This window comes from Excalfactoria chinensis, chromosome 16 (genome assembly GCF_039878825.1).
Source record: "Excalfactoria chinensis isolate bCotChi1 chromosome 16, bCotChi1.hap2, whole genome shotgun sequence".
NCBI lineage: Eukaryota > Metazoa > Chordata > Aves > Galliformes > Phasianidae > Excalfactoria > Excalfactoria chinensis.
The window spans coordinates 8,655,888-8,668,828 of record NC_092840.1 but is presented as its reverse complement, the minus strand read 5'-3'; the positions used below and the strand labels follow the sequence as shown (position 1 = coordinate 8,668,828).

Below are 12,941 nucleotides of genomic sequence, written 5' to 3'. Positions count from 1 at the left end.
GCAGACCTAATTTTTCATTACCAGTGTTTACTGATTTGTTTACCTCTGTGTTTGGGAGTACAATTGTGTGATTTTCAGAATAACAACACTGTATGCACCTTATGTACAAGGGAATTCCATCTATTGCTGGAGAGACGTTCTTTATGGAAAGCATACCTGCTGCCTTTCCTCCCTTAAACTCATTTAAGAAAAAAAACTGACCAAAGAAGGTGAGAGTAACATCTGTGACTCTTCACAAATTACTTGGAAATACCTTGATGTGAAGGCGAAGCGAGGGTGGGTTAGCTCTGCTCTTGCACTAGAAATGTCTAGAGAAGTGTTGTATCTGGGATCCGAGGGATGTGGTACTTTTTAAATCAGAGTGGTTCCACTGCCTCATTGTCATCAATGGGATTATTGTCCCTGAGCCTCTTCAGTAAATTCGAGACCAAGGTTAACATCTCTCTGCTGTGTTAGCTCACTAGGCTTTGTGTTTTTTTTATTAATGTGAATTTTAACCCAGTAGTCAAAATACTGTTGTATTATATTCTGCTAGCATCAATTGTCTGTGGTGCTTCGGTTGGTCACAGAAGTAGGTGAGACTTGTACAGTACGTTTCATGGAATAGAACATACTGAATGTCTCAAAATACCTACTATGAGAACAAATCTCTGTTGCTACTGGTATCTTGATTGACAAAATAATCTTTATTTTTGTGTATTTTCTTACATGGGTAATAGTCGCATCTAGTTTTTGGTATCAGATTTGACACTTAAGCGTTAATGTTTGGTTTGCATCCTGAGTGTATTCTGAGTCTCTTGTTTGCCCTCACCTACTTTGCTCTGATCTTTTTTTGAACATTAATTTTGAACACAGTGCTGTCAATATCACTCTAAGACCTCCTTCCAAAACAGGTTTGAGTTCTGCAAATCCACTTGGCAGGAGAGCAGAAGTTAATTGATCAGAGGCGAGGCTTAGCCAGCATACATTGGGGTTTTACTGGATCTGAAAGATGCCTTAATCCCTGGGCAGACTATTAATTTCCTTCTTACTACAACCATATGGGTTCCCCATGCTGAATGGTAGTGTTATGCTCTGTTATAAAATCCTTACTTTCTAATAGGAGCGTGGGGATTCCTGAAACTAGAGCTTACATTTCTCGTGATTTAAAGAATGAGAGAAACTTGATCTCTGACAAAGTCATGGTTGAAATTATTTTCCTAGGTTCTTTCTCTGCAGATTTTCTCTCTGCATCAGCTTTATTCAGCCTTCTTCTATCTCTCAGCACTTTGTTGTTCAGCCATTTCATCCATTGTGTTGATGTTTTGATTGCCTGATGAAACAGCTTGTTGCCAGGCAGATTTAGTGCACCAGCTGGTAGCCAGCAATACAGCCATTTTCCTCTCAAAAACAACAGCCTGCTGGCCATTTCTGTCCAGTCTTTAGGGTGTTAACATTTTGGATGACTGTTACTGGGCTTTTGCTGCAGAAGTGGTAATGGCTGATAATGCAAAAAATATAGTGTGTTAAAGCTTTGTAATCTTAGATGTTGACTTTAACATCAAATAGAAGAAAAATGTGTACACTCTAATTCTCACTCAGTCCATATTTTAAGCTTCCATATTTCACTTTATGGCAATTACCTTTGACCATGGATATGAGGACTGTAGTGTTTTCCTACCCATCAATTCCACATTAGGTTCACTTGAACAATTGTATGTGGTGAGGAAAAGCCTCCGCTTCCTTTTCATCTTTCTTATATTAAAATACACAAATAGAATAAGTCTATGGAAGTGCATGAAATTTGAGGCTGAGAGGAAGTGCAATTATTAATTTTTCAGGATTTACATGTGGAGAGGATTACCAGCTGCTTTTGTGTTCCTGCAAAATAGCTCTATCTTGGAGAGCAACTGACAAGGAGGGGTTTGTGTAATTCCTAGTCATCTCTGTTTCTGCTTACTTGGATCAGCCCAGACTTCCTCTATGATTCTTCCCACATAAAAATCAGAACCATAATGGTGCTGTGACATGCACTGGGGGTTCACTGCTGCAACTGGATACAGGCAGTGCTGTGTGTACCCTACATTAAGGACAGAATAATTTTGAAGAGTGTCATTATTGTATTAATTGAACTCCCTTCTGCATCAGTGGCTGTGCTGTGATGTGAGGGTTTGCCTGCAGCAGAACTCCTTGCTATTATTTAGCAAATGTTGTTTTGGTAGCCACTCGTGCGGATGACACAGAAGAGGTTAAATGTGTCAGCATGGATGTATAACATACAGCCCCAGATTTTATGCATATGACAAAAATCACTATTTGATTTGCTTAGTGAATATCCATTTAATGCTGATAGCAACGCTTTGAAGCAACACAGCTATTTCTCTGTTAAAGAATTGGAGCCCTTTAATTATACATTAGTTTACATTTTCTTTACTGTAGATCTGAATTGGTAAACCTTAAGTAATGCCATTAGGAATCAGCAAAATTGCTCCCACGAGTGTTTGAAAAAAGGGTTTGCAGACTCAGGGTTTTTGCAGCGCAGCTCGTAATATGCTGCTTTTTCTTTTGCTTCTCTAATGCTGTTCTTTGAACATCTGACATGTATGTCATTGAGTGAAGGACAAACACAGCTCATATGGATCCATGCGTCTCTTTTTTATTAATTTTGGGACAAGATAATGCTGTGGTACAGCTCACTGTACATTGCTCCTATGGTACCTCCTTGAGGGGTCTGCATGTAGGGAATGGATGAGAGAATTTGTATTTAAAGTAACTGTATTCACAACGCGTATGATGTCCAGAAGATGATTTTGTCTGCAGCTGTGGGAAGTTGCTAGGGAACGTTGCTAACTCATTTTCGCTGATCGGCCTTCGTTAGCACTACTGAGGTAATCTTCTCATTCCTTACTCAGTGATACTGTCATTTTGTTTTGCATTAGGATGTGATTTGGAAGTAGCTCAGAACTGTCCTGTTTACAGATTTTGAAATAAGCTTTCCAATGATGAATTGTTACCACATCCGAGCATTGCATCCTTCACTAAGGCTGCTCTGAGTCTCGAGTTGTCACTGTCGGGAAATCAAAGGGCAAATTCAGAGCTGGGGCTGACCAAAACAGTCTTGCATCAGACTCTGCTTTACAGGTAAACTCAGAGAAACGTTCTCATCCCATCCTATGTGGATGAATATCCCAGGGTAACTGCTCTGGGCAGAGCATGCCCTGATGTCTTCAAAGAGATGAGCTTTTCACCTGTTTGCTATAGCTCTGAGTCTGCCAGGAGCCTCAACTGTGGGTTGAATCTGAGCTGTTTTCTCTGTGAGTGAGTCCAGAGCTTTCCTGAGCCACTTAAGTATCGATACACACTGCTGTAGCATCAAGCAGTCTATTCCATCTACTGGCTCAACTTGCAACTCTTCTGGCATCTCTGACAGGCACAGCCTCTTCTGATGCCTGAGACTGCACAAGATCACCAGGCAATTTGTTCCAGTGCTTTGCCATCCTCCTTAGTCATAAAAAGCTTTCTTGATGTGTAAATATCCCTTGTCACAGTGTAATCCCACTGATTCTTGGTAGATATAGAGAATATTTCTGCAACTGTCATCTTTGGAAGACTCATGCTGTGTGGTCCGTCAGCCTTCGCTTCATTCACTGTGCTCCTAACATTCTCAGCCAATTTAAGTGAATCCAGAGCTCCTTCTCTTGTTGCATGCCTGCTCAGCATAGAAATGTATGCACATTCAGAGACGCACACACACACATGTAAATGTCCATACAAAATTGTTTTGTTATTCCTTGCTTGGTTTCACTCAGCCTATGATAGGTAGCTGGATAATCCCTCATTATGCGCACCTTGTGCTCTGAATGGCTCTCTGGGGATTGCTCACAGTCAGCTCCCCTTGCTTGCTTTGGGTAGCTGCTAGCTACTGTTTTTTCACCTGTAACATAAGGTAAATGACATTCGATTTTCTGTGCACAAAATCCCCAGTCATTTGGTAAGTTTTCACCCCTTTTTTAAAGCAAGGTCTTATTAAAGAACTTGTCTGAAGCACAGGCTGTGCTGTTAGCTGTTTTGCTGTTGCTTGGTCAGGAAAGGAGGGAATTTGCTGCATTGTTTTCCTTTTACAGGCAATTTAGAAAGATATATTTCAGACCCTACATCATATTTTGCATTTATTTTGGAAACTGTAGTTGGAAGCAGTCTGTTAGGCTCCCAACCACTTTAAATCAGCAGGCATTGCTATTCATCTTCGTCTTTCATTTCTGTAAACAAACAGCTTCCTTCACATACTTGAATACATAAATATTTAGTTTAGCATTGTTGCTCGTTATTTCTCAGTTTTCTGTTCCTGTAGAAAAAAGTGCCATACAGCCTGGAGAGGTGACAGTAAATCACTGCTCTGTTACAGTACTCTATTTGGTGAGTAGCTTGGGGTAAACAAAGTGTGGACTCCCTTCTCCATCTCAAACCGTGAACCTTAATACTGTATCTCTCCTTCAGCATCTCTATGCTTGCTTCATCATTTATACTGATATATGGCTACAGGCTGGAGCACCAGCTTGTCCATCAGCACAGTAATACCTCCTCAGAACAACTCTTCAAAGTAATGTTGCCAGTTGTAATAGTGGTGTCTTATCTCTCCTGTTACTGAGATTTTGCCTCTTGGTAGCCTCTGTTTCTGTAATGTCACTTCAGGATACACCACTGCTATTTTCTTCCCTCTTGCTTCTTTGCCACTTATCTGACATTGCATATGTTCCACAAGGTGAAATCACCAAAAGATGCACCAGCCAGGCTGCTACACACCCATGATGTATATGAAAAACCTTTTTGTGTGTGTTGGGAGTCCCAGGATGACAGCTGCTGGGATCCCTAGGGAGGCACAGTGCTATTCTTATTACTCACACAACTTCTAAGCTTTGCTTCCTGAGCTCTGACTGGGGTTTGTCCTACAAGAGGAAGATCCAGTTCTGCAGAGCATCAGAAGTTCTGGTTCCTACTGAGAACTGGGGTATCTCATGACCTGTTTAATAAACCAAATAGAGGTCAGACTACAGACCATATGTTTCTCCTTTAAATTGATTTGTAAATGCTCTTCCCTTTTAATTCTCCAGACACTGGTATATTTTGCATAATTTAATATTAACTTCCTTTTTGAAAGCCACAGGCATAAAATCTAAATCTGTACGCAATGCTTGCATTTATATATATATCTACAACAGCACACATGTAAAATATGAACACCATGGGCTGTTTTCTCAAGTCCTAGAGATGCGTATTACAGAGAGATCTTTTCCACTTATCTCCTGGTATGCAAAATTCAACTTTTGAATCCTAAATCTGTCCTGTGCCCTTGTACTAATTGAAATAAATCCACCTGGGCTCTGTTCTTTTGTAATATCTCCATTTGAACGAAGGTAGTTTGGTGTCTGGGTGGAATGGTTTTTCCTCCTGAAATGTTAATTAGATGGGGAACATGTTATACTTTGGAAAAGCTGCATTGCAAACCCATAGATAAACAGATTGATTTAATTTTAATCTGCTTTCGTGGTGATGCATAATGATAACTGGTTTCTGTCTCACAGGGCTGAAAACCACAGACCTTAATAAGAGTTTGTGGGTATATTATACAGCTTTAAATAGCTTATGTTGTGCTAGATCGCTCTCCATAAATTATTCGCACTCCATCAGTATCTCAGGGACTCCCGATTCTCTTCTGTTGTGGATTTTCAATCAGTGAAACTATTAGTGTAACCTGAAGAAACTTTAAGGCATCTTCTGAAAGCAATTGACAGCACTGGTTTGTATATGATGTAGTCAGCTGGGAAAATAAGTGCAAGAAAGCCTTCCAGAAGCCACTCTGTATGTTATATCCTGGCATCCAAATCTTCATTTCTGTAAGCTGGGTCAAGGTTGATCTAAAATGAAAAGCTCAGTCTTCAGATGGTTAGTATGAAGTCTCTTGATATATGATCCAGCTAAAGCCAGAATGATTGGCAGCAGTCTACAGGACTGGGTCATAAGATGTATTTTTCCATATCTGCAATTAGAATAGAGAACCCTGACGTTGCTCAGCAAAATTAAGACCTTGTGAAGGGAGGAGGTTGCTTCTGGAGGTGAAATATTGGCATGCAGATGTCATGTGGTCATTGTTGGGTCAAGATTAGGCTCTGGGCAGCAAAAGGCACTGAAGATAAATAGAAACTCCCTCATGTTATTTCTGAAGAGCTCTCAGCAAACATGGTGATGAGTCAGATGTGGAGCACGCTAAGCGGCAGCAATGTCTGCTCGGTGCCTAGGAGGTCTTGAAAATATACCCTTCTGCAAACAGTTTATCTGCCACCTTCCTGACACCACCGGTAATAGGATGATAACCAGAGGTAGTACCAGTGTTAACAGTCTCTCTCTTTATTTTTTTTTTTGCCTTTGCTTTAATGTGGAAAGTAGCTCACTTTCTCAGAAGCAGCGTGAAGAGTTCCCGTGGGCCTTTGCCCTGAATGCTTGCAGGAATAGAAAGCTAGATTTAATGTCATGGGTCAGAAACACCTTTATTTAGAGCTGCTTAGGGGTTACACTCTGTTTACACACACTTTGTTTTGGAGTGAAGCAATATGTGTTATTTGTGTGCTGCATGCAGGACACGGTCAGGACTGAAATGAGGAGGGGGAGCTCTGCCTGTGGCACACAGCTCCTGCGTGCTCCTAACCTTTCATCTCTGACATGTCTAGAGGGTGAATTTGTGTGTTCTGGTTCTCTCTTTCCCTTCTCTGTGCTATTTCAAACCAGACACTTTGTCGGCAGTATCCCATGGCACTTAGCAGTACACGTGCTGTAAGGCTGTTATTTTTCACCAGCCAGCTGTTCCACTTTATACAACACTTAAGTAACAATTTCACAGCCATTATCAGCCTGCAGTAATGACACGGGCTGAAAGCTAAATACTAACTGGTTGTAAGCCACAAAAAGTGGGAGAAGCTAAAATACACTTTGATAAGTGGAAAAGGACAATGCCTGCGTTCAAATCAGCTGAGTTGAAGCCTCTTTTATCACTAGAGTAAACAGTGGTTTGAGGATCATGAGACAGAACTGGGAATTGCTATCTTTATGCACTTAGGGAATGTATTTCCTTGATTTCAGGTGTGATGTATTGACTGTGGGACTTCCTTCTACTTTTTTCTTCCTCCCTTCCCTTGCTTTGCATCCTGCCAATACTGACAGGTTTTCAGGGATCGAGAGCTCTCAGGGGCTTTGTTTGCTGTGATTGATTTGGGGTAAGGACTGAGCTACTTACAAGGCTCAGAACACTGCTCCAGAGGTAAATAACAAGCTGTGGAAACTGCTATGAATATATTTAGCTGAATAAACTCATTGTATGGGGGGGAAAAAATGGAAAAGGTTAGTAAGCCTTTTCTTTCCTCCACTTTGCCACTGTGAAATCTCGCCTGAAGTAAAGTGGTGGATATGAAATAATCCAACAGCTTTACTTTCTGCTGCCCAGCCATGGTATTTTAAGCAAACTTGCACTGAGATGTACTTAACTGTTAACCATGAGCAAATACATGAAAAACTTGTGTCATCAGCCTTTTATGGGTATGGCACTTGGGAAATCTTGCCAGACTGAACTGTGGCTGAACCAAGAAGCTGCCTCATGAGCACTCTCAGAAGTAGTAGAAAGGTCAGAGATCCAGCTTGCCCTGTGACAGCTAAGCGATTCAGTGAAGCAGATTTGAAAGACAGTAACTGAGCTCTGACAACAGCCTTAGTGTTTTCATCTCAGGTATCTTCAATTTTATCTGTTGACATATAGCATACCTTCAGTTATTATTAACCCTATTTCATCCCAGTCATCCTTTGGTAATTGCCAAGTGCTGTTGCCATTGTAAAATGGGTGAATAAAATTCTGCAGTTCCTCCTAGAAGTAGGAAAGGCAGCATCAAGGCAAGCTACAGGAAAATGCATCTCCTGGGATCATGGAACTGAAGCTTTAATCCTAAATATAGGGATATATTTAATTGATTCTTCCAAAAAGAGTTACTAACCCCTATTTGTGTAGAAAACAACAATCTTGTTCTGTTATTGTTTTCGATAAAATTAGAGGTTTGGGTTTTATTGGATGACTAAATTAGACCTTATCAAAAACACTTGTAAGAAATGTGGACCCATAGGCTGCAATTACTGTAAGGAGTATACTTAAGTATACTATGTATACCTAATTGAAACGCTAGGGATCAGTTCTGGATGGCAGTCACTGTATAATGTGTCAAGTATAAACAGACTTGGCTTGGCTTTCTGGTTTTGTATCCCCTCCCTTGCACTGTCACAAGCAGTGTCTGGCTATGAGGGGAATGGATATTGCCCCATGCTAGTGTGAGGTAATGTGAGTTGGCTCCACTGGGACAACTGCCTGTTCAAATATGTGCGTGATCAGCTCAGCAGCTCAGATCACACACTAGCATCTTCTCATTGACCATAATGAGCTATTGGAGGGACAGTGACCATTTTACAGGCCTAGAAGTATTTGTTAAGCACAGCCATCTCATCTTGGAAGGATTTGAGCCAGTTCCATTTTCCCTAAAGTGGGAATTGGTTTTTCTCTCATGGATCTTTGTTGACACCCAGCAGTTTTCCTTTCTAGAAGTGGAATGGGAAGGTGGGGCCAGATACAGGTCACTGGCACTAGCCAGAGCCATATGCTGAAATGTGTTTCATCCAGATCATTTGGCCTTTTTCCATCTCCCTCACTTTCTCTGTGATGCCAGGAATGCTGTTCAATTTCCACTTTTTGACCGTTGGTGTCTCATCCTGAGGGACATTCATGGTCTAGCAACTGCACCTGCTTAAAATACATTTTGTAACATTAGCATAGAAACAGCCTGAGCGCAAATTGGCAGGCCTTCACGTTGTCATTCTTCCAGGTATGCTGAAGAAATTACAGCTACCGCTGTTGAATTAGTGGTAGAAGAAATGAAATACATTCTTTACTGTCCAAGGTGGTTGAAGAAATACTTTGGCTTTTTATTCTGCAAATTTATGTGATGTTGTCCTTCAAAGATCTCATGTGTAGGCAGAGATGGTAGTGTTTGTTCAACTGATATTAGCATCCCTGTGTGGCAGCAACAGTTCATACAAAAAACATCACATTCCTTTTTGTTTTCTCCCCCGGAATTGAGAATTTGCTGTAAAAGTGAATGGATTTTGTGTATGAGATTTTAAGCAAACAATTAAACTGTCATTTCCTCATGGCTCATATGTGAAGCTGTTTGACCACAATGGACTTTGTGGTTTTGTAAACGCATCTGAAAACAAGATGTTAACAATAACTGAAACTCCTAATTCGGCAAATTGGCTGATCGTGGAATAATTCAGTGGTACCTTGATATATTTAGTTAAAGAATGGGAGAAAAAAGAATTCAGGATTACAACATTGGCTAAGAGGAAATGAAACAGCTATTTGATGTGGTTCCTGTTCTCTGCTGAGTATTCAAAACCAAAAGCATTATGTCAATTTGTCCCAACTAGAGGTCATTCCAACCATCATGGCTGTAACGTTTTGTCATATGTGGATATAGTGAGCAGTTTCTCTGTTATCCACAGACTGGATAACAGAAAAGCAGAATGCATCCACTCCATGATTCAGACGAAGCCGTAAATACCATTTGTTCAATAAGATTTTTATCGTGATAACATTTCCTTTTAAATGTGAAATGCTAAATTAATTCTCTCATCTCTTTCCCTTGTAATCCTGTCCAACTCCGATGAGCTCTAGCATTTTCTGTGGGGCAGTGAGGAGAAAGTGAAGCAATAAGTAGCAGATCAAGCTGGTGAACTGCACTCTTGTTCCTCCTAGGGCAAAGGTGAAGAAAGGTGTGAATGTTTTCAGCATAAGAGCCAGCAGCCCATACTTGTGGGATATCAGAGAGAGTGTGGATTATACGGGGAAATATGCACCAGCTGTTATTGTTTGCCAGAGAAAGTCTGCTGCCTCTGAAAACAGGTAGGTCATCTCCAGCATTCTTCCTTTTAATAACGGATGGCTTTTCTTGTCCCTTTTCAAAGCATTGTGCCATGGTTTTAATACATTTTATTACAGAGAATGATAGAAATGCTTTTGGAAAAGATGAGGCTATCTTTGTTTTGTAGAGCATTGTAAACTGTGCCACACGTGCATTGAACAGAGATTGTTATTCAGTCTTAAGACCCAAAGAAAGTTTTAGAGCTAGTAGGAAATACTGTTTTCAAAAGGTGTTTAGAAGAATATGTTTTGTATCTCAGTACTTGGTTGTGACTTATTTAATCTTTTCAAATGACTTGCTGCCAGGCATTATACCATGGGTAATTATAGGGCTGTTTGGGAATTTATTTACTTATTTTAAATACAAATGTTTTAAGGGGAATCTAAAACATATTCATAAGGATATGTTTTCCATTTTCCATTCCCGTCATGCAAGCACTTAGCTAGAACCCTGAGCTCTCAAACTGCCATCATCTGGCAGGTGGACGTTCCTATTCTAGTCACAACTGAATGCTTTAGTGAATCAATTTTTATATCGTTTTCTGCTGCTTCTCCATTGCTTCTGGAAATGTATGTCAAGTGTGTGTTCACAAGGATCTGACTGCCTGTGTATGTATTGTGTTTGGTATTGCTGTTAGGAAATTTACCGTACAACATGGGAATTCCAGTGTTGCTGTATAGATTTGCTTCTGACATTTTACAAAATCTTACAGTTTTGGGGGACTCATAATGGTTTTATGATTTTCTTTTTAAATAAATATCCTGTGAGTCTAATAAGTGGGAAACTTCATGTTGTGAGAAAGAGAGGAGGGGAATAATTATGATAAAAATCACTCTCTTCTTACTAAAAACTCCATTTTAACACAATTTCTCTATTATAATATTGGTATTTATCTGTTGTCACACGTCTGACTAAATTTTACTGGTTAAAGGGATGTACACATGTGTGAACATCACACCTTCCTATTGCCTAGAACAACCTGTTACGTTCTTTAAAATCCCACTTCAAGGCTACATACAGACAGTGTGAATATTTTCACTGCCTGAAATGGGCATTGCATCAGAACCAAACATTATGTCAGCAATGAGTTTCCCATCACACTTTATCTTGTTGGGTCCATGGAATGCGTTTGCCCAATTTCTCTTCCTCATCAGGAAAATATAATGCAACATCATGGGTAAATTGAAGGTTGGCATCTTATTTCCCGTCGATATTCATCATTCAGGAGCAAGCTTTCAAAATGACCCCTTCTTGTATTTTCATGTACTGAATACAAGCATGGCTTTATGTTTATTAAAATATATGTGAGTTGTTATACGTTTTGGAAAGAAATTCAAGAGCAGACAAGATAATAGATATGTATGCAACTCATATTTAACTTTTGTTTTAACTTATTTCATGTGAATTCGCTGATTGAGCTTTGTGGGCTTTTGTATTTTGAAAACAAATATTATCATCAAACATATTTGCAATTCAGTATGATTTTCCTCATTAAGTTTAGTCATGCCTGCTTTACTATTCATTTTAGGAAGGTTGATCAAGTGTTACATAGGAAAAGAGAGTATGCTCAGTATCTTACGGGAAACAATTTTTCCCAATTCCAGACATGTTTGATGAGACTAAATATGCACAAATGGATAGCAGTTAAATATTGATGCATTTACCAAATTGTTTGCCTCTCTAGTTCATTTACAAATTCTACGAGCACTATTCACATATTATTTACTAATTCTTAAAACGGAGAGATCTGATCACATGAATGCAAAGGTGGCAATGTTAATTAATGGGAGACTCAATGCTTTAGTGTTTCTGATAATTATACATGGATCAGAAGATAATGTCGATAAAGCTAACTTAAAGTGACAGGTGTAATTTCACAGATTAAGGAGACACGTGTGCAAGTGACAAACTTAACCAGGATGCCCAAGTGTTTCTTTATCTAAGTTTGAAATATATCAGTCATTTTATTTGGAGAGGTTTTGGCACCTAAAGCTTATCGTAACAGGATTAACATATAAATATTATCACAGCCAGCAGGGTGTTTTCGAATGAATATTAACAGCAAATATTATGAGTTTGTAGGAGAATAACTAATTAAGCCCATCTGTCAAATATGATTTGAGGTTCTCAGTGCCTTGCTTGTTATGGATTTGTGACTGTGTTCCAGATTACTGGTGAAGCAATTATGAAGTTCTTCCCAATTCTTCTGATTTCATTCTCAGATGACAATAATTTTGTAACACTCTAAATCCTGACCCGTGATGTTATTAAATGGGCTTAATAATTGTATCATCTGTACAGCTCTTCTCCTTTGAGGACTGTCTTCCATCTCTATTTCCATGTAGGCAACCGTTAAACCAAATAGAAAACTGTGTGATGTGAATTAATCAGTGGCTCAGAAATGTGACTTGGGGAAAACTTAAGCAGTGATCAAATCGGGGAATATGAACCCCAATATGCATCATGCTTTACTTCTTTTCGGAGATGACAGATATTTGGTCCCCTTAATTAGGTGAATAGAAGGATAAGATTGGGTACAGATTTTAAGAAAGTTTTCCTTGACTACTGTTGTTTCTTCAGTGTTTCTGAAGCTGAGCATCCCTGCTCAGCTCTCTAGTGAGGACTGATGAATGACCTAGCAAAAATGTGAGATCTGGATTCTTAGCTGTTCTTCTCTTCTGTTTCCTGTTTGATTGGAAACAGACCAGGTGCGAAGGATTTGGAAAACTATTAAGGCAGCTAACGATGTAGTCTTACTAGATTTTAAAATGTGCCTAAATCAAACTTTAAATAATTAAAGAAAATATGTCTAAGAGATATTCAAGCACCTCAGTTACTTATTTGGTAAACATTATCAATATCACTTTCCTATATCTGTAGCTGTGGAGATGATAAGCAGGATGTTCTGCTGTGATTCCAATGGCTAAAATGATGCTCTGAAAACATTTTGTG

At 39.4% G+C, this 12,941-nt stretch overlaps 1 protein-coding gene across 2 annotated transcripts in view; it reads left to right on the top strand.

Annotated features, from left to right (window-relative positions):
* Nucleotides 1-12,941, top strand: part of TMEM132D (transmembrane protein 132D) — a 192,759-nt gene that overhangs the window by 69,198 nt on the left and 110,620 nt on the right. For both annotated transcript variants that reach the window (XM_072350881.1, XM_072350880.1), the window contains one exon: nt 9,824-9,970. In XM_072350881.1, coding sequence (XP_072206982.1) covers nt 9,824-9,970 — 147 coding nt within the window. The remainder of the gene's footprint in view (nt 1-9,823; nt 9,971-12,941) is intronic.